Here is a 27,826-nt window from a genome sequence, read left to right on the forward strand (position 1 = left end):
ATAGCTTGCCATATGCGTCGGCTCCGAGAGTTTCGTGCAGTCGCAGGGAGCGTGCGCTTTTTGTGAGGTTTGTCTACTGAACTTGAGGCACATCGTGAATATTTCTAGTTCTTCCGAGTTTAGCCAGTGTAAACTGTTGTGGAAAGCCTTTTATAGTAGTTCTAGCTCGTGCACAAATTCATTGTCGGAGATCTCTTCCATAGCTCACACATGCAGCCACCTGATGGACGCACTATGGCGAATGGAGTGGATTGAAAGAAGGTAAGCTTTCCGAAGAGACCTAGTGAGATGCATCACATGGAGATGAGCTGAACTACTAGATCCACCCACAATCTAATCTATCAGGATTTCAGCTGGCACTAAATCGTTTCCCAAAGGATGGTATGAGCATCTTACATCATCATTGCTCCTATGCAGTGCATCTGGTGTACATGCAGCCAAAGGATAATGGAAGACGAGGAAGTTTCTTACAGATGCTTTCCCACCACCGTTAAATGTAAGATGTGGATACTTTATTACCAGTCCTGTCCAGCAGTAGTCACATAATGGCATGTAGAGGCGCGTGCTGCTGTGGCTGTGGTCCTGTGAATGAAGATAATGCGAGGTTCATTATGTTGCTGCTCCTCATCATCCTCTACCTCCTGTGCGGAGCCGCGGTCTTTTCAGCCCTGGAGCATCCCAAGGAGAGACAGGCGAAGGAAAAGTGGGCTCAGAGGTTTGAGCTTTTCAGCCAAAAGTACAATCTCAACAGAAGTGATCTGGAGAAGTTCTTGAGACATTATGAAGAGGCGAACATCGCAGGAATACGGGTGGACACCCTCAGACCGCGCTGGGATTTTACCGGAGCCTTTTACTTTGTCGGTACTGTCGTGTCCACCATCGGTAAGAATGACACTTGAAATATATCTTGACTGAAAAGATTAAGAAATATTCTTAAATCTGGTGGATATATTATATAGTATATATCTAAATTCACTTCAATATTTGCAAATAAATGTACAACGAATATATAAAAATAAATAGTATGATATTTATGTGTGTCATACTAGTCACACTTTTCAATCCAGTGAATATGTCTTACAGTCTATTGACTGAAAAAAAAAAAAAGTAGATTGCAAATACCTTATTGTTCTGTTAGTGGGGCATATTCTCACAGTGAAATCAGCCTTCTATAATCTTTTAACAAAGTCTAAACAGTTTAATGAAATAGGATGCAAATATATACAACCATTGCTTTAGCCAACAAATATTGTAATAAATAGATTGTGAATATTTAAAATGTCCAAATCTTTCTTGTTGTCCCTGCATTGATGTATGTCAGTGTGGTTTTATCATCTTAACTTGTTTACCTGAAACACAGCAAACATTAGGATAGGATCCACACACACACACACACACACACACACACACATCTAAATAAAGAGAGGCTTGAATTAAAAATAATATTAAAACGCATAACCTACAGTGTATGTGATGCAGCTATTTATTATTTATTTACTGACTGATGCAAGTAGGGATTGTGTAGTAACAGTTGCCTTGTGTTGTGATATTGTACTTTAGCGTTCACATTGTTGTGTATTTATTTATTTGTGGATGTTTGTGTAAATACACTTTGTCAGGATTTTTATGATTAAAATGAAAATTTAGTTTAAATATATATAAAACATGCAAGAACACAATAAATGTAGTGTTGTAAATTGTTACATTGTACATTAAGTGAGGTATTGGACTATTGATGCAGGTCACTTTACCTGCATGTTATACAGTGTAAAGATTTTGAAGTGATTTTATTGTACTTAACCTGAAATTTCGTAGCTTTTGAAAGCTTTGCTTTTGGTACAATATTATACCCAACACCTCAAGAACTGAGATTTATAAAGGAAGTAAAATCAGTCTGATACATGTTCCCCTCTGTTTTCTATACATTTCAATACATAATACATTTTATTTTCTATTCTTAACAAGTCGTTAAATATTGACATTGCAGTCTTCCCTAAGACTTAATAAAGATGCTGTTCATCTAAACTGAAGTCTACAGGTAATGCAATCAAATATGTGTTTACAGAATTTCCCAGTTCCCCTTGTCTGTATTCCTCACTAATTCCAAGAAAATTTCCCAAAGGGAAAATCAACAAACACACAACTGTTAGTATTCCAACTGATGAACCGCAGACCTCTGTGGCTTATATTGTCTTTTCTTGCTGTTTGGTTTTTCATTGCATCTCTTTAACGCACTTAGACACAGTGGCTTAGATGCAAAATGACTGCTTTGAGGGCAGTGGTGGCCTAATGGTTAGATAATCTGACTTGTAACCCAAAAGTTGTGGTTTCTAGTCTCGGTACTGGCAGGGATTGTAGGTGAGGGGAGTGAATGAACAGCACTCTCCTCCACCCTCAATACCAAAACTGAGCAAGGCAATGAACACCACAGCAAAAATAGCTGCCCACTGCTCCAGGTGTGTGTTCACTTGGATGTGTTAAATGCAGAGCCCAAATTCAGAGTATGGGACACCATACTTGGCCACACTTCACATCACTTATGAAAACAAAGTCTTCAGAGCTGACGATGTGAATGAGCTTGTCTTCGTAATGTCCTTCTCATGCAAAATCATCTATGAGAAGAATAATGCAATCCACTTGTTATTTGCAATTCAATCAGTGTGACAAACTAAAAGTGGGAGATGTTTCAGAATCTGTCACCAATAACAACACTTTTCTCCAGCTCCAAGGAAGAAGATCATATTTTGGACAATTCAACTCAATAAAGCCTGTGGCATATCTTGTTTATTCCCTTATATTTGGGTATAAATTAACGTTTCTTACTCTCATATTTCCCACAGGGTTTGGAATGACCACACCAGCCACAGTCGGTGGCAAAATCTTCCTGATTTTTTATGGCCTCATTGGCTGTGCAGCCACTATTTTATTTTTTAATCTGTTTTTGGAGAGAATGATAACGGTCTTGGCTTTTGTCCTCAAATCCTGCCATGAAATCCAACGGCGACGCAAAGGAGTTTTACCTCACGACAGCAGACAAGACTCAAGAAATGCAAGGCTGAACAGTAAAGACAGTCTTGCAGGATGGAAGCCCTCGGTGTACTGTGTGATGCTGATCCTTTGTGTGGCAGCAATAATCATTTCTTGTTGTGCTTCGGCCATGTACTCCTCGATCGAGGGATGGGAATACTTAGACTCACTCTACTTCTGCTTTGTGGCATTTAGCACCATTGGTTTCGGGGATATGGTCAGCAGCCAGCGGGCCAGTTACGAGAACCAAACCGTCTACAGAATTGGCAATTTCTTCTTTATTTTAATGGGCGTTTGCTGCATTTACTCGCTATTCAATGTCATCTCCATTGTTATCAAGCAGGTGCTCAACTGGCTCCTGAAAAGGCTCAAGATCCCATGCCTTCACTGCCCTGGGAGGTCTCTCCGGCCCCGTAGGAACGCAGTCATGCCGGCCCATGTCCGAACACGTGTTCGCAACATATCCATAGACACGGATGCAGTGAACGACAGTGAGACGGATGGACGCAGGATGTCTGGAGAGATGATCTCCATGAGAGACTTCCTGGTGGCTAATAAGGTCAACTTGGCGATCATGCAGAAACAACTCTCGGAGACTGCCAACGGCCATCCCAGGCCATGCGGGTCAACAAATAGACACAATGGATTTTCTGGTGGGGTCGGAGCCCTGGGCATAATGAATAATAGGCTTGCAGAAACCAGTGTGGACAGATAAATATAACCCTTCCAAATAAAATAACACAATGGCTTTATGAAAAGCCAGAATGCACTGCCCAAAGTTTAGTAACTATTACTTTTATAATACAGATGTAGGCTCGTAAACACAGTCTGTTATGTGAGTTGAATGCTGTATAGTTTAAATATCCATTGCTGGCTTAAAGGTAAAGAGAATGGAGCTCAGGTCTGTTTCTAAGATTGATGTGCTGGGAGAGACTTTTGACTCAAACTCTCTCATGATTGTAGGGTTTTTATTTTTTCTCTAGGATGTTGCAATCAGCAAGAGCACTTTGTATGACAAAAATAAATAAATAAGCACAGACGCTATGCTGGTAGATCTACATGGGGTCCAAAGTCTGAGACCAGTAGTCTGAATGTATATTCTTTTTTTTAAATAAATGTACATGTTATACTATAGGCATTATAATTATTATTATAATAACTGCATGAAATTTAAACCGGAAAAATTAACACTATTTTCATAATTGTTGAAATTTCATAACTATTAATTGATAATAGTGTAATAGTGCTTTGCTTGTCCCTCATGGTTTAAATTACTGCAGCACTTGGATCAGATGATCCAAAGAGCATCTTAGACTTTCTCTAGAGTCACATCATCAATGTCACAAATTAGCTTATTTGATCAGTGACCTAGTAGTTCTGAATCTTAAGTATTAAATATGTTAAATATCATATATACACTAAAAATTTAGTTTATGTTTGAAAAAGAATAATCATTCAGCAAAGATGCACTAAATGTACAGTAAAAACATTTATAAACTTGCAAAATATTTCTATTTCAGATAAATGCTGTAATTTTGAACTTCAGTTCATCAAGAATCTGTAAAAGGTTTATCCTGATTTCCACAAAAATGTTAAGAGTGCAACTGTCTGTAACATTGATAATAAATATTTATTGAGTAGCAACTTTACATTCTAACTGAAACAAAATTTTACATTATTACGTTTTTTGCTGATTTTTTAAATCAAATAAATGCACCCTTAAGCACAAGTGACTTGCAAAATGTTACAGACCCCGAGCTTTTGAATATGCATGAATGTGGTCTGAGATTTTCATTGTGGTTTGAGACTTTGGACTCCTTTTATGTCACTTCTGTCAGCTTCTGAACATTTCTTTTTAGGTTCAGCTGAAGAATCTAAGTGATAAAGTGATGCAAATTACATTCATCTGCCAGTAACTTGCTGTCTTTTTCACTGTGCAGGTATGTAGATATGGGCATGAGGCACAAGGTGTGACGGTTATGAGAGCCAAACAGCTCAAATGCCATCTGTTTCATGCATGCCATACTTCAGATACTTCATAGTGTCTACCAGTTGTATAGAATTCATAAGTCAACATACTGATTGAATTGCTTATCAGGTATTTCAGATTGTACAACCAGAAGTGCACAGAACAAAACGAACCATGTCGTCCAGAACGGTTCATGAAATATGTGCAATGCCAAAATGGGTATGATGCAGGACATCAGATCATTTTCTCCAGCACTTTGTATCTTGAGCTCTGAAATCTGCTTACTTTATTTTGAGATGAATGCTTGTACCTATGTAGAAGGTGTAATGCATGTTGAATTAATAAAATATGCTTTTGCTGGTAAATCTTGTAAATGTCAAAATGGGTGTGTGAATGTGTGATAAGAATTATAATTTTGAACAACATGTATCCGAGTAAGTTTCATTACGATACATCATTTTTATTTACTTACTTTTACTAACTCTTTGTAATACTTTGATTAGCCTAATCCGAATTATGACCAATCGCAACATTCAGCGAATGTTGCACATCAGCCCGCTCGTAACTGGCGCTACTTTCATGTCTCTCCTATTACTCCGCGAGCAAGCTCGCTCTACTTTCATTCAACAATATATCTCTCTATCTTGCATCTCAGTCATGCATCATCATGTATTGTACTGAAAATTACTTGATAGTACTTAAGTATTAATATTGCTGAAATACTATTGCGGAGTTGACAGACTGTTTTTTACATTGTAGGGGACTATTTTTTTTATTGCGGAAGATTATAATTTTTTTTATTGAAAATTATAAAATAATTAAGCCTCAAGCCGCACGTATTTATTTATTTGGTGATTGGCAATGATAACTATGTCTATTGGGTGTATGAGCAGCAAAGTGAGATTACTTTTGTGCACATCAGTATCTGATAATGCAGGCTGTTATTTGACTGAACAGCTGGTAAGTGAAAATCAATTTCTTTAGATTGTTAAGTGAGTCATGACATGTCTGTGTTCCCTCCATTAACATCTGTCACCAGCAGACTTGTGGCCCTCACCAGTTTTCACACCCACTAGTATCGATATGATTCTGCTGTCACTTCAGTGGAATCTCAGAGGTGATGTGAAAGCAAAAGCAACTCAGTGGATGTTCAACCTCTTTCCGAGCAGTAAAGAAAATAGATGTTTTCTAGCAGATTCTCGTCGTCTTATTTGTTTCGAGTGCATTCTGGGCTGTCAAAATTAGTAGATCAATGCAGAAAGTCAATGATCCAAAACAGTCATATTGTTGCACGCCTAATGTACATTTCTTTTTCTGCACAAATACAAAAGTATAATCAACTCAAGAAGCCCTGGGTTATTCGGCGGTGATTAGATTTTCAAACACATATACATAAGTCTAGGCTACAAATGAGCTTCACTGAACTCAAAACACCCACCATGTTCATGACAAAAAAATAAATAAGCACAGACGCTATGCTGGTAGATCTACAGTGGGGTCCAAAGTCTGAGACCAGTAGTCTGAATGTATATTCTTTTTTATAAATAAATGTACATGTTATACTATAAGCATTATAATTATTATTATTATTATTATAACTGCATGAAATTTAAACTGGAAAAATTAACACGATTTTCATAATTGTTGAAATTTCATAACTATTAATTGATAATAGTGTAATAGTGCTTTTGCTTTGAAACACAAAACAAAACTGTAAAAATGTAAAAGGTAACAAGATTATCAAACCATTGTTTTGACCAACACTGTTTTTAAATGAAATTATAAAATTGACATCCTATCTACTACTAAATCAAGAAAATAAATGACGTATACATTTTTGGAAACGTTATATACCGTTTTGTTATGCACTGTTGTGCACTAGGTAAATTCATGGTGATTGCTATAAATGTCCACTAGAGGGCGGTAGTATGTAATAAAACTGTAAATCCCTCTTGCAGGTGTTGAAATTTAATCCAGTAGTCAAACATAACTTTTGATCTTTTAAGTTTTTTTAAGGTCTTTCCGTCACACAAAATTAATATCTAATGAAATGCAGTTGAGTATTTCGTTAAAAGTACCATGTGGAATAAATAGTAAATATTAATACTCTAAAGGGGGGGGGGGGCTTTATCTCGTTTAAAACAAATCTGCATGATTATCTGAATATTATGTTTTTTTAAATTTCAGAAAAGAAAATTAAGAAATATAAGCAGTAAATCCCATATCTGTCGACACGTCATCAGCGAATAAAAAGTCAGAAATTACTTTTTTTTTTGGTCCGTGCAGCAGTTGGTGAAAAATGATCAAAGATGAAACTGTACCACATTCCACTGGATTTGTAGTCCGGCGCTCGACGAACTCCCATTCAGTGTGACTATCCGGTCCGCCGAGATAAACTACAACTCCCATGAAACTACTGCAGCGATTCTGTTATTATCAATATGGCTTCTGTCAGTCAGACAAAGGCGAATCAGTTTATGCCTTGAAATGAAATCAAATTAGGAAAAGGTAGCGGGAGAGTCGGACATCGTCCTGTTTTGCTGGTTCATGTCTGGCGACGTGGATTAAAGAGACGGAAACACTGTCAATTGAGTTGAATAAATGCAGTGGTGCACGGAGGCCCTGCACGCGCACAATCAGGTAAGTATGAGATGCCAAATTATAAGAAAGGCGTCATTTATAAAATCTGACTGGAGACATGAAATGTGCTTTCACGTGCAAATGGCACTCGTGGGGAGATGAGCTCGGTTCGACCGCTGGCTCGCATGTAAAGTCGCATCTGCTCTTTCTGTGCTGGGATAGGGCTTTAGAAAAGAAATGCCAGCAACTGTGCAACAACTGACACTGTATTGACATTGGCGAAATCAGCTAATAGTTGTGTTGATGCTCATCTCTTTGCATTTATTTTTTATTATTATTATTATTATTATTATTGACTATTGTTACTTATTTATATACATTTATGTTTTGTTTTAACAAGGTTCTTACTGCATTCTGAAGATTTGTTATTTGGGTGTAGGGTTTGTAAATATTGGGGTAAGCTGATGTCTGGTGAAAATGGGCTTGATAGGTCATGCTAATTAATGTTATTATCAATTGCAGTGATTTTTGAGTTTGGGAAGGTGTCAAAATGGCCCTATTAAGACCACCCAAATTCAAAGTTGTTTTTTGAAGATACTGTACATTAATAGTTTTTTAATAAAGTGTATATGCATTTTACAATTAAAACAGTCCAGTACACATTATTTTTGTCATAGACTGATCATATTAAAATTGCTTAATTTGTAAATATTATAAACCCAGAGCAGTTTTTTTAATGCATTGTACATGTGTATCGCATCATGCTTTTTATTGTAAATGTTGCACATTACATGAAATAAGATCATTCCGGTGCATTTTTGATTGACCAACTTGACAACTGTAAAAACTGCTGATGAAGCTAAAATAAAGCTTTAGTAGTTTGCACTTTTCAGCATCAATTCAACGAAAACCAAAGTCAATCTGGATGTTTCTCTAGTTTTACCTTAGTCCCTTCAACCGGTTCTTATCACCTACCTTGAAAAATTTAGAAGTTTATAAAATAAAAGAATGTGTTTGAGCACAAATTCAGTTAATGTTTTTAGATGAGGTTAAGTCTTAGCTTCGTATGCTTCTGAAGCAGGGAATAGTGGTTAATAGTGCATTAAAAGCATTCTTTATAAGCCCTCATGACAAAAACGTGGTGTATATGGATTATAATTACAGAGATTTAAATCTGATTTTAGCTTGAATATGTTCTGTTTATATTAAATATAATTAACCATTTTATCATTTTTTATTCTATTCAGAACTGTAATTGTTCTTCTGCATCTTTGGGAGCATCACTTAGGCTCCGTCATGTACTTGCTATTCGTGATCTATTAAAATGCCAGTATTGCCTTTGAATGTCAGGAAAATAAATCATATCAGGATGCATTGCGTTTATCATCTCTTCATTTGAACAATTACAATATGCAGCCAACACTGGAAAAGCTTCTTCAGTGGAATATACAGCTTTGATGCGGTTTAGTGTGACCTAGAGATTCATTTTATTTGTGTAATGTTAAGCCCACAGTTTCTGTAGATGCTTATTCAATTTATTCGTAGATTTATAACTTTAATTGTAGCAGCACAGTGGTCATCAGGTACTACAGACAATATATTCTAGATGTTCTCCATTTTCGTTGATCAGTGGGCATGAAGGTCTAATAAATACCAGGTGTCAGTTACACACAGTGGGTATGGAAAGTATTCAGATCCCCTTACATTTTTCACTCTGTTTTATTGCAGCCATTTGCTAAAATTAAGTTATTTTTTTCCTCATTAAGTTACACAGCACCCCATATTGACAAAAACACAGAATTGTTGACATTTTTGCACATTTATTAAAGAAAACCTGAAATCACATGGTCAAGTATTCAGACCCTTTGCTCAGTATTTAGTAGAAGCACCTTTTTGATCTATACAGCCATGACTCTTTTTTTGGGAAAGATGCAACAAATTTTTCACACCTGGATTTGGGGATCCTCTGTCATTCCTCCTTGCAGATCCTCTCCAGTTCTGTCAGGGTGGATGGTTAATGGAGAATCCTTCAGGTGCTTTTTAGCAAACATGCAGGCTTTCATGTCTTGCACTGAGGAGAGGCTTCCGTCGGGCCACTCTGCCATAAAGCCCTGACTGGTGGAGGACTGCAGTGATGGTTGACTTTCTACAACTTTCTCCCACCTCCCGCCTGCATCCCTGGAGCTCAGCCACAGTGATCTTTGGGTTCTCCTTTACCTCTCAGATAGCTCAGTTTGGCTGGACGGCCACATCTAGGAAGGATTATGGTCGTCCCAAACATCTTCCATTTAAGGATTATGGAGGTCAATGTGCTCTTAGGAACCTTAAGTGCAGCAGAATTTTTTTGAAACCTTGGCCAGATCTGTGCTTCGCCACAATTCTGTCTCTTAGCTCTTCAGGCAGTTCTTTTGACCTCATGATTCTCATCTGCTCTAACACGGACTTTGAGCTGGAAGGTCTTATATAGACAGATGTGTGGCTTTCCTAATCAAGTCCAATCAGTCTAATCAAACACAGCTGGACTCAAATGAAGGTGTAGAAATGGACAGCACCTGAGTTAAATATATGAGTGTCACAGCAAAGAGTCTGAATACTTAGGACCATGTGATATTTAAGTTTTTCTTTTTTAATAAATGTCAACAATTCTGTGTTTTTCTGTCAATATGGGGTGCTGTGTGTACATTGAGGGGAAAAAAATTAACTTAAATGATTTTAGCAAATGGCTGCAATATAACAAAGAGTGAAAAATGTAAGGGGGTTTCTTTCCGTACCTACTGTATGTAATAGATGCAAGTTACTATGCAACAAATGGGCTGTAAAAAGTGTTTTAAAATGTAGAGAATAGAAGTCAAGGAGGATTTGGACTTTTTGGAGGCTGTGCTGATGAACAGAACCAGGGGCATTAGGCCAGAATCAACTTTGATCTTGAGCTGCTGTAAAACAGAGGAGTTTCCTGCAACCTCCTGCCTCAGTACTATAGGTTCATAACTATAATCTATAGATGCTTTTATGCTGTAGGTTCATAACTATAATCTATAGATGCTTTTATGCTTCCATGCATATGTCAGACAAGACCGTGAATATGCGAATAAAAGAAACAATGAGCAACTCTAAATTCCTCAGAGCATTGATACATTATTTAAATTGCATGCACAACAGTAGCCTTGCATTTAATGCTTGTTGTAGCAAGATTGCAACTCTCTTGATGATTGTTATTGTTAAAAGTAGCGATGCATTTTGCATTCTTAAACAATTATCTGTGTTACTATTTTCATGTGTGCAGGCCAGTAAACTTTGTTGGTTTGTCATCAAGTAATTTCAGTAGAAGCAGTTTTGCGTGCCTGTGGTTTGACACGTCTCCATATGAGCGATTTTGATATCTTGTGTCACTGTGGTTCGGCTAGCTTATTAAAACCAGATTTGATGTCTAAGGTGACACCTTTACATTTGGAATGTTTTGTATTCCAATATCAGAAAGCCTGGTAATATATACCTCTATGTGGCGCATGCATCAGTTGGTTATTTTATGACTTGCATTGTTCGGTTTCTACCACTAAAGGCTTGTTACAAGGTTTGTGTATTGCAAAATGAATACTGAACAAATCCTTAAAACCTCTTAGATTTATTGGTGTTTTTGCTTATTTGGTGTGTCTGATGCCTCTGCATAATTAAACCTTTTGAAGCTTTTTGAGGGTGCATGGGTGAGCAGAAATCTTTTTTTATGCGTTTCATGCAGCGCAGACACCAGAAGACAGTCGTACTCGCTCATCAGCAGAATTAATTCTTGAAGAACATGTCGCAGGGAAGTTGAATTCTTCATTTTGTTAAAAGGAGCCTCCCTGTTTTCTCGTTTGCTTCATTGCATTAAACTCTGCCATATGGAATGCGTATTGTGCTGGCACGAGTTTTGCATTTGCAGCGTCATAAGTTGTAGCTTCCTTTTTAAACTCGAAATGAATTGAAATACGGTGTTTTACGGGATAAGCAGACGCATGTGTGTGTGGGCAACAGCCTGGCATTGAGAGCACTATTCTCAGACAAGCGTCCGTATGCAGTGATTCATCCTCCGCTTCTTCACTGAAAGTAGGTTGACCGCCTCGGATGGAATTTTTCTTGGCAGTTTTCCCTAAAGTTAACCTCCTTCCCCCTCCTCACGTGTCCCGGCTTTCTGCTGTTTAAAGTCTATTCAAAATTTGTGGTAATGCATGCAGTGTCTTTGCCTCGACCTCAGACAGGCTATGCACTTCTGTTGCAATGGGTGGTCAATAACGGTGCAGTGACTTTGACATTTTCTTAGAAAAATAATGCTTCAGTTAGAGCTCCACTCCTTTTCCTAGATAAAAACATGTTTTAGTTTTTTTAGTTTAGACTGTTATTATGACTTTTATACACTATGCAGCCAAGTGTCACCATTTATCAGCGTGAGTTTAAGGATTTCCTCCAACATCAATCTCTAATGCAGCAGCTCCGTCTCTCTTTTTGTTGGCAGAATGTCCCATTACACAGATGAGCCTCGTTTTACCATTGAGCAGATCGACTTGCTGCAGCGGCTACGTCGGAGCGGCATGACAAAGCAAGAGATCTTGAACGCGCTGGACACCCTCGACCGGCTGGACCGCGAGCACGTGGAGAAGTTCGGCCACCGGCACGCCCACGCCGGAAATGGGGCAGCCGGCATCAATCACGGCAACACCACCACCTCTTCAAACTCCTGCACTACCTCCTCTAACAACCTCACAGCCTCTTCTTCAACGACATCTACAGCCACGCAGACAGGGTACCGTGGCAATGGCCTCTCTCCATCCCCTTGCAACAACTATGACACCTCCCCGCCCCCGACTGTCCCCACCCCCGTGCCAGTAGTAGCACCCATGGTCCAAAATGGACGGGACAGCCTCGCCTCTATGCCCAATGGTAAGCTCTCCCCGCCCCGCTTCGCCGTTAGCAACACCTCCTCGCGGGCCTTCGCTTTCGAGCACCCAGATGAGGACGTGGACATCGATGATAAAGTCGAGGAGCTCATGAGGTGAGTGGGAAACCATCACAATAGGACAGTTCCCATTCAGAATGATTAAATAGTCCTTTAAGAAATGCTCCCAAAAATAGTATTGATGTTTTTCATTTTGATGTCTCTCTCTCTCTCTCTCTCTCTGTTGTTGTAGAATGGACAGTGCTATAATTAAAGAAGAGATTAAAGCCTTCTTGGGGAACCGGCGAATATCACAGGCAGTAGTTGCCCAAGTTACAGGTTAGTTTGCTCTTGCCAAAACAAATAACAAATATATTGTGATTTATGCTATGACCATTGATATAATATTTCCCTATTATTTAGAGACCCATTATGTTCCTTCAAGCTATATTCCAGTAACATTTAAACAGAAATGTCATCTGTATGGCTGCTTTTTATTACAGCTGTGGGATTTGTCATGGCATGCCTTCGAGAGGCATATGCAAGTCAGTTTTTGCCCTTATAAGCTTTGTGTGGTTGTCTGCAGGTATCAGTCAGAGCCGGATCTCTCATTGGCTGCTCCAGCAGGGCTCAGACCTCAGCGAGCAGAAGAAAAGAGCTTTCTACCGCTGGTACCAACTAGAGAAAACTACACCTGGTAACAGCCAACCCCAGAGTCCTTTACCCATGTAGCACCTCGTGTCTGTCATCTAATAATAGCTCTAACTCTAAACTCAAGACATCACAATCACAAAACATCTTTGGCTGATAAAAATGTTGTTCCACGTCCTACTTGTGTAATGCAGGTTCTAACTTAATTTTTTGATTGAGTACGAGCTCATTTCCCTGTTTTTACATTTCATATCACGTTTTGCAATGCTTTGCATAATAATAAAAAAACATTCATAATTTAATCTTTATCAAATCTGAAAATGAATATTACTTTTTCATTTTGTACATTGTAATGTTTTGATGCATAAATTCTGTTTTAAAATGATTGATTTAGTTTAATAAGATCTGGAGTACCATATGGGATTTCAATGGGCATATCATAATATCTATCGAAGTAGCAAGTAATATCAATACAGTGCTGCTTTGCACATTGCATATATTTTATATTATTATTTTATTAGATGTGAAATGTGAAAAAAAATCATAATTCTGTATAAACCATATCACATTTTCTGATTATAAAATTGGGTTTTAAATAAGAAGTGCAATGATACTTTTCATAATATTTGATTTCAAAAGTTGCCATATGTTTGATTTATTGTGTTGTTTTGTCATTTGATACTGTTTTCATTTTCTTTTATATTGAATTTTGTATGTTTAATATACTTTAAATGTGACATTAAATGGTGCTTAATATAAACCTTAATAGCATAGCTCACCCAAAAATGAAAATTGTCATCATTTACTCACCAAGTTGTAGTATGAAAAAAAAAATCTGTGGAAGTCAATGGCTACCGTTAACGGTTTGGTTAGCATCACTCTTCAAAATATTCTCTCTTGTGTTCAATAGAAAAAAAAAAATCATACAGGTTTGGAATAACTTGAGGCCGATTAAATGATGACGGAAATTCAGTTTTGGTTGAACTATACAGCATTAAATAGCCCTGGCAAAAAAGGAATAATTGTTTATTTGTGTTTGTCTGTATTAGTTTGACACGAGTCTTTCATCTCAGATCACTCAGGCTGATCTGAGGAAAGATATCAGACATTGAGTGAATAGATAAGAAGGTCAGGCGCCGGTTTTCTCATTAAAATTTGCTTCCGGACTCAGTGAAAAGGCTTTGGTCTACCGGAAAGTCTTTCCTCAGAAGCACTCAGACTGTCACCCTTATGACACTTCATCTCAGATGACACGTCATGTTTGTGTCCCAGGTGCGACTCTAGCGATGCGGCCCACCCCGATGGCCCTGGAGGACATTGTGGAGTGGCGTCAAACCCCTCCCCCTATTAGCAGCACCCAGGGCAGCTTCCGTCTGCGGCGTGGCAGCCGCTTCACCTGGAGGAAAGAGTGTCTGGCGGTGATGGAGAGGTGAGAGGATGTGTGTGAAGTGTCTGATTGCTCAGGACAAGTCATTGTAGGTCATTCCAGGATAATGACTTTTTGATTTTGTAACCGTGATCTTTGAGGTAACACTTCACAACAAGATTCCATGTAGTTAACTACATTAGTGAACAAGAACAAACAATGGAAAATAATTCTAAATCATTTTTGATGTTAAAGTGTATTAATAAGTTTATTGTGTTCTTTTGGCTCAGTGGTAGAGCATTGCGTTAGCAGTACAAAAGGTTGTGGGTTTGATTCCCAGGGAACACACATATGGGTAAAAAAAAGTGTATACCGTATTTTCCGGACTATAAGTCGCACTATTTTTCATAGTTTGGCTGTTCCTGCGACTTATAGTAAGGTGCGACTTATTTATCAAAATTAATTTGACATGAACCCAGAGATATTAACCAAGAGAAAACATTAACGTCTCCAGCCGCCAGAGGGCGCTCTATGCTGCTCATTGCTCCTGTAGCCTACACTGAAGACATAGAGCGCCCTCTTGCGGCTGTAGATGGTAATGTTTTTTTTCCCTTGGTGCTAAATAAATGCAACTTATAGTCCAGTGCGACTTATATATGTTTTCTTCCTCATCATGACATATCAGGGTCCCCGCGGGTCCTTAAAAAGTCTTGAAATGTCTTAAATACAATTTTCGATTTTTAAGGTCTGAAAATGTCTTGAATCCTGGAATTTTCCATATGAATGTCTTAAATTTCATGTGGGATCTTAAATTTCATGTCCGACTCGTCATTTTTATTTATTTTTTCGACCGCACTTTGACCAGCGTAACATTTGGGGGCAGCACTTCGTCGGTGCAACCTGCATCATTCCATAGGTGACATACGAGTAAGTGATTAATGAACGCGTTGCGTTGATGGTTCGCCACCACGGCATTTTGCGAAATCGCAAGCATGGGCAAAGACGATAAAGCTGTGGACAAGACCACGATTGTCAGGTCTCCCTATCTTGGTTCTCAGTTTTGAGCCCCTCAACGGCAGAAGACTTGCTGGAGCACTTTAAGGTAAGACTCTAAAAGTAACATTTAAAATTATTTGAATATGTTAAAATGCTTCATGTGTTTTTGTTATTTCCTAATGAATATTTGGGACAATATATAGATGCGTCACAATTGTTGGATTGATTTAAATTTTTTCAGAATACTTTGCGAATTGATTCTGAGCTTAGTTTTTGCAGATGGCGCTCTAGGCTAGTTTTTAACCGAACACTCAAATGCTCACGACGAAGAGCGCTCGTGCGTTCTGCTGAGTCTGAGAATGTAATTGATATATTGCTTTTATGACGCGAGATTAATGTAAACGCCCCACTGCAAACACCCTTGTACTTCGCTTCAACGTTTTCAAACTTTATTAATTGTTATTTTATAGTAGGTTCAAGTGGTGTGTGTAAGGCATCTAAACGCAGTGGCATCTGTTGTTAAAAACTAAACTAAGAATCGTTTTCGAGAGAGAATCGCGATGCATTCAGAAAAATTGGAATCGATCCAGAATAATTTCTCGATTCAAAATGCATCGATATATTGTCCCAGCCAATCAGTTAAAAAAATGTTGTGGGTGGGTGACATCTAGGCATAGGACTTTTGCATTATGGACGGAAGGCAGTGCTGTACATAACTTTACTGTATAAAGCATTCAATATGCATTATGCTTCTTGCATATTTTTTATGTGAAAAGTAAAATTGAATTGAATTAAATGATGTAGCCCAGTTCATAATTAGACTCCAAATATCTGTTTTGTGCTTCTAAATTTTAGGTTAACAATGTTGACACTGAACCCTATCACATAGGCCCAATTTGTGAGCATTCACTATTATGGCTTAACTTGTTTCTCAAACATTTTTTCTTTCAAATCAAGGACCACTTGGTCAATAAAAAAACAAAAAAAAACAATCTTGACATATTTGGCTTAATGATCATCCCTAATGCATGTAAAAATGCAGGCCATTTTAGTCTTCTGAAACCATGGCTAACTTCTCCTGCTGATAATGTGCATGATTAGAAAACAAGTCATGAGAAGTGAATTGGAAATGTTCAACGGCGTCACAGTCCATGTCAGTCATTTTTGGTGGATGACTTTTGCTCACAGACCTCTTTGGTAATCTGGCATACCTCCAGTGGTCCCCAGACCACAGTTTGAGAATCACTACTTTAGACAAACCATCTAATCTGAGTGAACATGAATGAAAATGTTATCATTCTTGAGGTGGACTTTGTTTTGATTTTATTTTTTTATAATTTCAGGAGGGCACCAAGGAACTTAATTTAAGGAACATGCTTTCTGTGTCAATGGATGGACCCACAGTAAATTGGAAAGTCATGGATCTCCTACAACTGGAACATGCAATAAATTTCTGATCCTGATCTTTCCTACAATTGTCTGACGTTCATTAGGTCTATGCATAGATTATTGAATGTGCTTGCATTTATCTGTGTCTGAAATGACATAGAAAACACGAATCAGATCCTGAACAACATTTTCTTGGGGGAGAACCCCCAAACCCAACTCAAGACTATTAGGCAGCAACATTTACCCATAATTTAGATCAAGTATGATGAATACGTGGGCTTTTGTAATGTCCTGGGGCTGTCTTCCATGTCTTTTTCAAACTGCTATGAGGGGCCAGAATTTAGAAATTACCTGAAGTACCTTAAAGGCTGATAGTTTATACATAGTCAACCATGTCAGGGTTGTAAGGTCAATCAGCACTTGGTATAAAAGTTTTCGCGCCCCTTTGACCTGTCTTGAGCGTGGCTGTGGTGAGTTGTGCCACACTAATGCTTCAACACATCAATCTGTGTTGTCGGACTGAACATTTTCCTGTTTTTTTTGTTTGTTTAGATAAAGTCTTAAATTTTCCTTTTAGAGGACTTAAAAAGGTCTTAAAAGTTATTAAATTTGCTGTTAAAAAATGTGTAGATACCCTGCATATTTTTGGACTGATGCGACTTATAGTTAGAAAAATACGGTAGCCTGAATGCACTGTAAGCCGCTTTGGGTAAAAGCGCCTGATAAATGTAAAGTTAATACAGTAATACCATTAAAATTTTAGTTGTTTGTTAACATTATTTAATGGACCCGAGTTGACGTGAGCTTAAAATGAACATTATTATTATTATTTTTTTATTTTTTTTATTTTTTTATTAAATGAACTATGACAGAGATTAGTAAATACTGTAAGCAATGCTTATCATTCATTCATTTTAGTGAATCCATTAACTAATGTTTAATAAGGCATCCTTACATTTGACCCTTTTTTTGCCGTTAAATATTACTCGCTTTGTCCTCAAGGTCATGACACTACAAGATTCTTGTTAGAAAGTAAATGCTTACTAATAGCATAATACTAATTTCTGTGAATATACTTAACCCTTTTTAATAATTAATTTTTTAAAAGATGGTTGTTTATAAGACCAAATCACAGATTGCAACAGGATTTAACATTTCATTTTCATCTATAAATGTACTAATGTTTATTCATTTATGCTTGTTCATAATACATTCATGTTAAATTAAACAGCTTGAGATGTTAGAAATGTATCAGTATAGTATGTAGAAATGTTATTAACCTACATTTATTAATTCTGTAAAAGTACTGCTCATTGCTAGTTCATGATACCTAATGTATTAACAGGAATTGTGTACCTTATTGTAAAGTGTTATTTTCTTTTTAATGATCACTGTTTATTTAAATAATTACTTGAAGAAATGAAATCTTATTTGACACATACATAAGGCCTCATGTTAATGTTAATGCTTATATTAATAATTAGCCTTTTTAATGAATTATAGTATACTGTAAACACAGTTTGCTGTGGCATCATAACTGTTATCAAGAATTGTGAAATTTCACTGATACTGATATTGATTATTGAAATGTTGGTATTGTGACAAGCTAGACTGAATAATGCAGTCATAATGCAAATATACATTTAAAGCTATAAAAATGTTTTATAAAATGGTTATCTGCCTTACGTTATGTTTATCGTATGTTTTCACACAAGTTATTTCAATGACAACCAGTACCCCGATGAAGCCAAACGAGAGGAAATTGCCAACGCCTGCAATGCAGTTATTCAGAAACCAGGTAGGATGTTTAACACAACCTCCATAAAGAAGATGAATGCATGTGTAAATGCGGTTACTTATCGTGGCCCCAGACGTTATTGATGAGCTCTGCTGTGATTTGATTAAGGGAAGAAGCTTTCAGATCTTGAGAGGGTCACGTCTCTGAAAGTTTACAACTGGTTTGCCAACAGACGGAAGGAAATTAAGAGAAGAGCCAACATAGGTAATGTTGAAGCCCTCTGGGGACAGACAAAGCTCAAATTTCACGCAACAATGCATTTTGAATATGGACAATGTAATTATTTCCATTGCATTGTTATCGCCATGCTGCAGCCGTTTCATTCAAAATGTGCATTCGGCAGAAATGTTGAATTTACAGAAAAATGCCTTTCAGAAAACTCATGTTGGGTATATCCTAATGGGCTCAGATATGTTATGGCAAGGTCTGTTTTTTTCTAAGAAGCAGCAATCCTGGAGAGTCATGGGATTGATGTCCAAAGCCCGGGAGGTCATTCCAACAGTGATGAGATCGATGGAAATGACTACGGTGAGCCAGTAGCTGCTGACCATGTTTTGGGAATGGTAAGGTACTTGGTTGTTTACTATTATGTATTTATAGATTTATTTTCTTTTTATGAATCAACCTTTCAAACATGTTTTATCTATATTTTAAAAAAAAAGGTTTTATTTTTGAATAATTTTATCTTATATATATATATATATATATATATAACAATATTTCGTTTTTTTTTATTTTAATTTTTACATTGAATTGACTAATACCAATTAGTTAATAATTATTGTCATGTCGTTATGGCTGATAATGATAATCACTAACTGGCCAATATTAAAATTATATACTAATTTAAGAAAAAAAAAATCCTATATAAAATATTAGTATGCCAAATATTTTGTGATATACAGTATGGTTCATATATTATATATTTTATCACATATTAATTAAATATTCTGGCTATAGCTTATAATTATTATGTTATGGCTGATTATCATTAAATGATTAATATTTACATTTTATGCTGTTTTGTAAATAAAATAAATCACTTTAAATGTTGCTTATGAATTTAGGAAAGACAGCAAAGGTAAATCTAAATTTGAAAATGGTGGAAATGAACATGCACAATTAAATATCCAACACCAGCCAACATAAATCAAAAAAATTAATAAAAATCTCTAAAATCAGCCAGTGACCAAACTGGTACCAATATACCATGAGTTGTATGAACTATGTCTAGCCCCTTTGTCCTTTAATGACACAAAGTCAAAGGTTTGTGAGGCAAAAGCAGAGGGCTTCAGAACAATGTCTGGTTCTCTGCTTTCTTATAGGATGATAACACAGGCCCAAATGAACACCAGGACCCCATAGCTTTGGCAGTGGAGATGGCCGCTGTCAATCACAGCATCCTGGCACTGGCGAGGCAGGGCGGAGCCACCAGTGACATCAAAACAGAGGTGCTGGACGACGAGTGAGAATCCGCCCTTTGACGTGGAGCATGGAGGGAAGCCGAAGAAGAAATGTGGGGTTACGCAAATTAAAGCCAAACAGATTGTGTGAGAACTATGATTATGAGGAATATGCCCAGGTCGTGGATGACCAAAGTGAATGCGGAGGTTATAAAGACTGTTAACCCAACATTCCCTCCTTCCACCTCTCTCCTACGTGTGACGCCTCAATAGTCTTTTAATTAAAGCCGTTCTCCTACACGCAGCAGCTTGGAGAGGCAAATCGATTAAACTGTTAACGAAACACGTTCGCTAAAAACTTCATGCGACATATCACCCTGCCATCTCACACCAGGATAGGGAATTTTGCCTCTGTTTTTCCTTCTTTCAGGAAGTCTTCTTTGCAGGATACAAGAGGTCAGTATCATACTTAATGCTCACTGCCTCAGTCTCTCAAGGGAAAGTGTGTTGGGAAGCATATTCTCTCTCACTTCTTAACTTATGTATGTGCAGTCCAGCGTTGCTGAAATTGCATTTAAACCTGTGTTTTAAACTACAGTGCAGTTTAGTCACCAGGGTCTAAAGTTAACACTTGCCTACCACCAAATGTGCACCTGCAGCTTTGCCAAGTCTGCTTCATTTTCTGCAGTGAATGGGTGCCGTCAGAATGAGAGTCCAAACAGCTGATAAAAACATCACAATAATCCACAAGTAATCCACACAACTTCAGTCCATCAGTTAATGTCTTAAAAAGCGAAAGCAGCATGATTGTAAGAAACATATCCATAATTAAGGTATTTTTAACTTTGAGGCAATGCAAAGTTTCTCCAAATCTGTTCTGATGAATAAACAAACACATCTTCATCTGAGATGGTCTAAGATTGAGTACATTTTCAGCAAATTTTCATTTCATTTTTGTGTGAACTGTTCCTTTAAGAGCGTCGTCCCTGGCAGTCTTGGTATGTATCTTTTGCAATTTGCACATTTTGTCACTAAATTTAGTTGTCACTGTGACAAAAGTAGTTTAAGTAAAACAAGGTGCAGTTTTATGAGCAGTATGAAATACTTATAGTCATAAAATTGGCTAAATGTTAATTCTGGACCCTGGTTTTCAGCGTAAATGTTGCATAGGACAGTTTTTGCAGTACCATAACCGGCCAGCTGGCTTCAGCAATTATGTGTTGCACTTTTAATTACTAGCGGCAGCTTATTTATGTTCCTGTCGCTACACAACTGTGCATCTCTGCAGGGAGGCGTCGAAGGCTGTCAGGAATCTGAAGCCTACTCGTGAAGATTGTGCCATTATATTTCAGCATTAGCAGACTAGCTCTTCTGCAGGCCTCTCTAAAAGCAATCAGAAAAGCCGTTTATTTGAACGTTTATAACCTCAAAGTGTTCTACTCAGCCAATAACTGTGCGAACGTTTCAGCAGCACGCGGCTGGAAAGTGTTGTAGCATTGGGAATTTCTTTGTCTCTCAGCGAACGGGAAAACACTTGACAATCAGGGGGACGACGTTCCCTTACAAAAAACCTGTTGGTGTTTGCCCATGTGTCCAAATAATGTTTTTTTTCTGGAAAGTAATTATATCTAAAGTCCCTTCGATGGGGATTAATAACCATCATTTCTTAAATTAAAGTGGATTTAACCACTCTAATAATTATCCCATGTAATTGCTTGTTTTTTTTTGTTGAATATTCACAAAATGTCACTTTAAGAGGGAGGGTTATGGTGCTTTGGGTTCTTAACCCCAACATATATATATTTTTTTGTTTGTTTCATAAGGTACTGTTTCAAAGAAAGAAAATGGACTATTTCAGGTTATTTTTATTTGTGCTTCAGAATTGAAATATGGTGCTTGTTTTAAAAAAGGAAATACTAACCACATTCCCTCTCCCACCCTTTACAGTCTTTCTCTTTGCCTTTTAGGAAGCTGCTTTCTGTGTGTAATGCACATCCTGGCAGTCACAAATAAGCTTTTTTTAGACGTATCAAAATAGCTATCAGATGACAAACCTGTGAAAAGTATCAGCTGCTTCAAAAGTTCTTTCAGAATGTCTGAAATACCATTTCAGCTCATCAACATACCTTTGTTCCAATTGAGTGTAAGATTTCAGTCGATGAGATCGCCACTAGCTAACAAGCAAGCTTGTATTTAAAAAGTCAGGAGCAGCTGAGCGAGATTTTTGAACATGGGCTTCAGCCTTAATGCAAGTATTTATAAGCACTTAAATTACAGAATGTGTAAAATCTATTGACTAGTCGTTTCTGTGAAAATTAACTGTTGATGACGCTGTTTAAGTTAACGTTATGGTAATATTCCTGGATACTAGGGATGTAACGATTCACTCAACACACGATTCATGATTTTTTTTTTTTTTTTTACAAAATGAGATTTAAGACAAATGTGTAATTTTATTATTGCTTGGACAAAATGCTGCACGTTTCTTTGTGAAATTGAAATTTAACACTATGATAATATACTTATATAGCACTGGCATATCATTGCTCTTTTGTTGGTTTCGATTGCTTCTATTCTCATTTGTAAGTCGCTTTGGATAAAAGCGTCTGCTAAATAACAAAATTTAAATGTAATGTAAATGTCAATAACGAAACAAAAGCCCCAAATCCAATAAATAACACAAATTAAAAGAAATATCTTCATATAAACAAAATAAGGCTTAGTTTGTACCCGTTCCATTTGAAATGAGAGGCAACCACTGCATTTTAATCAAGATCCATACAAAGATGCTGCAAACATGCAACAGGAGTAGTTTTTAATCTTAAGTTAAATTGTATAATTTGAAGCAAAAACAGAATGGTTAGACTTCAGTTTTGTGAAACTATACATTACACTTGTCTGCATGAAACAGAAACAGAAACCGCAGACGCAGATTCTCTTTCTGCCAGCAGGTGGCCCTTAAGGCGTTTCCTTGTAAACAAAGCAGCACTGCACTTATGAACTTTAATATGCTTTACACAGAGGCAAGATTAAAATAAAAAATACCATCTAAGCTTTTCTAAAGACAGTAAGTTCCCCTTAGAAATACATTCATATAAACTGCTACCCCTAATTGAATCGTTATTTGTTTGTCATCTCAACCGATTTGAATCGTTACATATTTAAATAAATTTTCAACCAGCTCATGGTAAATCGTTACATCCCTACTAAATACATTTATTCCACAAATCTACATAAGCTTAACAAAAATCTACCAAGTCTGTTTGCTAAAATATGTATCGAAAGAATATTGTATGTTAGGAGAGAAAATTAATTGGAAATGAAATTTCTCGCTTTAGAAAATTCTGCTAAGCAGATAAATCCATCAAAAGAGACATTATTTGTTTCTTTAGTTATGACTTGTAATTTGGTTGAATGGTCAGTTCAAATATATTATTTGAGTATCAAACACAAGTTGTTCTTTTATAAGGGTGACCAGGGCTAGTTGACATTTTTTACTTCAGTGAATATTTGACAGGATGTGATTATTGTGGAAAGATAGTTACGGTATATAGAGTAAAACTTTAGTCTCTAACAGTGCTGGCCATATTGGGAACCTGCTGTGTGTAACAGATATGAGAGAAAAAAAACAACAACAAAACACACACTCACACACAGAGAGAGATATATATATATATGAGCAGCACTGCACTTATAGGAAGATATTAACATTTTTACTGATTATATATATATATATATATATATATATATATATATATATATATATATATATATATATATATATATAAGTAAAAAATGTAATATCTTCCTTATGTGACAACTAGCCCCGGTCTCTGTTTTATATTTCAATTTTATATATTGACTATAAAATCTTTTCATTAAACAGTTGTCAAAAAAATATTAGATGGTATAATAGTGAGACTATGAACATTGCAAACTGCCAAATCATACTTTCATTTGCCAACCCAAATCGAAGCGTGAAGTTTCATGAGCTTGCTCAGCAATCATGTGGTCTTGTATATTATATCATAGCATACAGACAGTCCAATCTTACCAACACAGAGTACCTCAGTAAACACTTTCTTAGAAACAGTATTGAGGTACAATGTGATGATGGACTAGTGCCCAGTCAGTTACCCAGAAGTCTTTATTAAGCTAGTGTTGGGATGTGTTTGGAACAGAAATCTGTTGTGAAAGAATGAGGGAACACTTTGACTGTTTTTAATCTGTCCATGTTCAATATGTGAATATATTAAATATATATAAATATATTCTATGAGTATAAAAAATGCAAAATATATATCACTGTTGTATTAACTTGAAATAGTCTAATCATGTATCTCTTATTACAGAATTTAGTGCCTTTTTTGGACAGTAGACTGTTCTGTAATTAATATGTAGTATAAAACGCATATGCTTTGTTACTTTTTTTTTTCTTTAAAATTTGTTTTTAAGTTGTTTATTTTAGAATTGTACCTTCTAGAGAATAAAGACTTAACGAGCTGTAAGACACTGGCTGATTGTACCACTTTTTATACAGCACTCCAGAATTCTACAGTTATGCAAATTCTGAATTATATTCCCAATTCTGAAATTGTAAGAGGATTGTTACTTGAAGACAATCATTTGATATAAGTATGTGCAGCTGCTCTTTTCCATACAGCGAAAAAAAATCATCATTGGCTGTCGATTTTAATCTAATTAAAAATTTCAATTTTAACATAGCTCCTTAAAGAACAATATTTTTTTTGTCCCCTAAAAATATTAAAAAAAATAAAAATAGATGTGTAAATCAAGTCAACTTTTATTTTTTCTTTACAGCCAGATTATTGTTCAGTCAATATAAAAGAAATTCTAAATGAATTATTATACATGATTATTCTTTGGATATCAGCATAGAATTGCAGATCAATTTATCAAACCCAGCCTTGTGCTCAGATTGAACTCAAGATGCAAAAAAAAAAAAAAAAAGAAAAAAAAAAAAAAACTATATACAAAACACATACACAGGTATGCCTTGGGTTCTAACGCTCAATATTCGGGACAATTTTCATGACAAAATCATCAGGACAAGGCACAGACTAGTAGTGAATGATGGAGACATCCACTCACTGCTCAGGAAAAAGAAAAAAAACTACAGAACTAGAGCAGAAACGTACTGCCAAGAGCTTCGTCTGACATCTGTGTAAACAGCAGAGCCCAAAGCTTCCTTCAAAACCTCTTTCTCCTGAAGCGCTTAATGGGAAGGATTTCAAACAGAAGGAAAGTACGAGTCTCCACACCTGTATTTAGTATTGGACTACAAAAGGCCACAGTGTGGTTGCTCGGATATGGTTCTGGATCAGTGCCATTCATTATAGATCAAGGTGTAATTTCTGCTGCTGCAGACTTGTTGACGTTAAACAGAATGGATGTAGAGTGCATTCAACCATATTAATGATGAAGAAAATTGGTGAATTGCACTTAAAAACAAAATAAACAACTAGTACACATCAAGTTAAAAGCATCTATGATTGAAATGTTGGGCCATGGAGATCAGCTTACTGAAAAAGTCTTCAATAAGTTCATTTCCCCTAGAGTAACACATTAGGTTCAAACCAATGAACCATCAAATCCCTACAAGCATTGGTAACATTATTGCTACGACAGAAATTTATTAAAATAAACAGTTGAGATTTGTCATTCTAAAAGGCAATCAACCTGTTCTTGTATTACCTTTAAATTAATATTTAAAGAATGACTAGTTACTAATGTGACCCAGCAGGCCTTAAAATCTTATCCCCTGAAGCCTTTGTTGCTAATCACAGTGCTCATTTCAGTGCTCCACATGTGTGCGTTTTCTCATTATGAATAAAGCACAGATCAGACTGAACACAAACAGGAAAAATCAAAGGCAACTTCAAACAGTGGAGAAACGCATCTCTTCTCAGATGGAAATTTCAAAATGTTTTTGACTTCTGAGCATCGAATCCAGTGAAAGCAGATTTACAGTGGATCATCGGTTAGTTTACTTAATTTACAACAAAACTAAGCACCCTTTGGGCACATAAGCTATCGAACTATAAATCAAATGTGCAAATAGATTTTCAGTTCACAGGATTTTTTACACTTTATAAATTCAATTTACATAACTACAACAATTAAAATATATTCGATATTGTATTAGACTCCAGAAATCACGTGATGATTTCCATGAATAGAATATAAAAGGAATGAAATAACATTTTCTCGCCATCATGATGTGAACCAACATATCTGCATGGAATCATGCTGCTCATTAAAAAAAAAAAAAAAACGATATAAATCTGACCAATTTGCCCATACAGTGTAAAAAAAAAAAAATCACTTTTAGAGATTTTAATTTGAATAAATAAGATGAAGTTATTGCCAGTAATTGGTCCAATACACAAAACTGGAATGTGCTTCTACTGTGACCTTCTTGTGGAAGACAGTCCTTCAGAAACCATTAAACCAAGCTACTTTAACTGTCACTAAATTGCAGCAAAAAGTTATTTGAGGTTAAAGTAGTTCCAATAATCCAAGTCCAATTAAAAGGCTGCTTAGTAAAATGTGCCCCAACCCATCAGATTGTAAATAAGCCGCTCTAAAATCCTTTTTTTTTTTTTTTTTGTCCAATCATCAAAACCATTAAGAGAGGGCCTAATTAAGCCAGTCAATTAAGCCTGAATGTGCCAATTCAGTCAAGTCTAAAAATTCACCACATGCAATTAAGGATACACACTAAGCAGGCAGTTACCTCCTAAAATACTGATAGGCAAGTCTTCCAATGACACCAAACCAAATAAAACATCCCATCTTGTGTACTTAGTCGTCCAATCACTGGCCAAGTAATAATAGTACTTCACAACATGAAACTTGCATCAAAAACCTGCAGTGACCTGCTCATGATGGCACCTATCGTAAAATACATGCAGCCCCCTTCACTCCATGAAAAGCCAGATTTGATAGTGGCTTGATTGCTTGATAGTGGCTTACAGCTGAGAACACTACTGGGTGTATCCAAAGACTCCGATCGGATCCCTGAGATAATCTCTTACATGCCTACCATACCATTTACCACATTCTAACTAGTGTTGGAAGGTGCAATGAGGGATGACAAACAAGAAATGGCTTGACTTAAAAGGCACATTCAGGAAACTAAAAATCGATTACTGACTGTGCAGAGAAGATAAATCAAGCATCATTTGTAGCATCAAGTCCAAAAATGGACTCAATCTCAAAGACCCGGAAGATTCATTTATGGTCGACTCCAGGAGACTTGCTTGAGTTAACAAACAAGCAAACAAATAAAGGAACACAACTGAAGCAGCATGTTGAAATTTGATAGCACTCCCACATGCTACACATTAGCATAGCACCGGAACTGATAGAGGAGCTTGAAAGGGAATGTTGTACCATCCTCTGTGCAAAGTTGGGTTTGCCCAAGCACAGTGATGGATGGAGTTGACATCCTCGGTTAGATTCAGATGTTGGAAGCGGAGGTTCTGTCCGGCTCAGCTCATTGTTAATTAGCTGGTCCAGGATTTGCGATTCTCTCCTTTCTGAATGGCAGTGCTGGCTCCTCCCCTCAGTTGCTGACTGAATTCCCCGCTGCGACGATTTTCGTTGTTCCTTTTGGAAGCTTCCCATCGAGTCAGTCTATCTGGACGGACTAGCACCCCGTAACCAGGCTTGCACTGGAAGTACTGGTGGCCCTCAACAGAACCATCATTCTTAC

General features: G+C 36.8%; 3 protein-coding genes and 1 long non-coding RNA gene across 7 annotated transcripts in view; 3 read left to right on the forward strand and 1 right to left on the reverse strand.

Moving 5' to 3' along the window:
• Window positions 1–5,487, forward strand: LOC128031578 (potassium channel subfamily K member 13-like). Its single transcript, XM_052619898.1, has 2 exons — window positions 1–882; window positions 2,841–5,487. Exons 1-2 carry the CDS (start codon window positions 546–548, stop codon window positions 3,740–3,742), a joined length of 1,239 nt encoding a protein of 412 aa, XP_052475858.1. The 5' UTR covers window positions 1–545; the 3' UTR covers window positions 3,743–5,487.
• Window positions 5,488–7,409: 1,922 nt separating this feature from the next.
• LOC128031728 (homeobox-containing protein 1-like) lies at window positions 7,410–24,596 on the forward strand. Of its 3 annotated transcripts, none has more exons than XM_052620090.1 (9): window positions 7,410–7,636; window positions 12,066–12,602; window positions 12,739–12,824; window positions 13,072–13,182; window positions 14,409–14,565; window positions 18,603–18,685; window positions 18,794–18,889; window positions 19,127–19,248; window positions 20,011–24,596. In XM_052620090.1, the coding sequence occupies exons 2-9, from the start codon at window positions 12,067–12,069 to the stop codon at window positions 20,152–20,154; spliced, it is 1,335 nt and encodes a 444-aa protein (XP_052476050.1). In that variant the 5' UTR covers window positions 7,410–7,636; window position 12,066; the 3' UTR covers window positions 20,155–24,596. The 3 variants fall into 3 exon arrangements, with proteins under 3 accessions (XP_052476050.1, XP_052476051.1, XP_052476052.1); XM_052620091.1 differs by having other exon boundaries at window positions 19,130–19,248; XM_052620092.1 differs by having other exon boundaries at window positions 7,411–7,636; window positions 19,133–19,248.
• On the forward strand, window positions 14,576–16,961 carry LOC128031729 (uncharacterized). Its single transcript, XR_008188161.1, has 2 exons — window positions 14,576–15,604; window positions 16,842–16,961. It is a non-coding gene; the product is annotated as an uncharacterized LOC128031729 (long non-coding RNA).
• A 278-nt stretch (window positions 24,597–24,874) lies between the features above and the next one.
• The window catches only part of LOC128031727 (kinesin-like protein KIF13B), a 43,169-nt gene continuing 40,217 nt past the window's right edge, over window positions 24,875–27,826 (reverse strand). For both annotated transcript variants that reach the window (XM_052620088.1, XM_052620087.1), the window contains exon 40: window positions 24,875–27,826. In XM_052620088.1, the coding sequence (XP_052476048.1) occupies window positions 27,618–27,826 (209 nt within the window). In that variant the 3' untranslated portion in view covers window positions 24,875–27,617.

The sequence above is a fragment of the Carassius gibelio genome, chromosome A17 (assembly GCF_023724105.1).
Source record: "Carassius gibelio isolate Cgi1373 ecotype wild population from Czech Republic chromosome A17, carGib1.2-hapl.c, whole genome shotgun sequence".
NCBI classification, from domain to species: domain Eukaryota; kingdom Metazoa; phylum Chordata; class Actinopteri; order Cypriniformes; family Cyprinidae; genus Carassius; species Carassius gibelio.

Coding starts and splice junctions, on each gene's coding strand:
- LOC128031728 (XM_052620090.1), top strand. CDS start 12,067: ATGTCCCATTACACAGATGAGCCTCGTTTTACCATTGAGCAGATCGAC. Junction 18,686..18,793: donor TGCAGTTATTCAGAAACCAG/GTAGGATGTTTA, acceptor GATTTGATTAAG/GGAAGAAGCTTTCAGATCTT. Junction 18,890..19,126: donor TAAGAGAAGAGCCAACATAG/GTAATGTTGAAG, acceptor TTTTTTTCTAAG/AAGCAGCAATCCTGGAGAGT.
- LOC128031578 (XM_052619898.1), top strand. CDS start 546: ATGGCATGTAGAGGCGCGTGCTGCTGTGGCTGTGGTCCTGTGAATGAA. Junction 883..2,840: donor TACTGTCGTGTCCACCATCG/GTAAGAATGACA, acceptor TATTTCCCACAG/GGTTTGGAATGACCACACCA.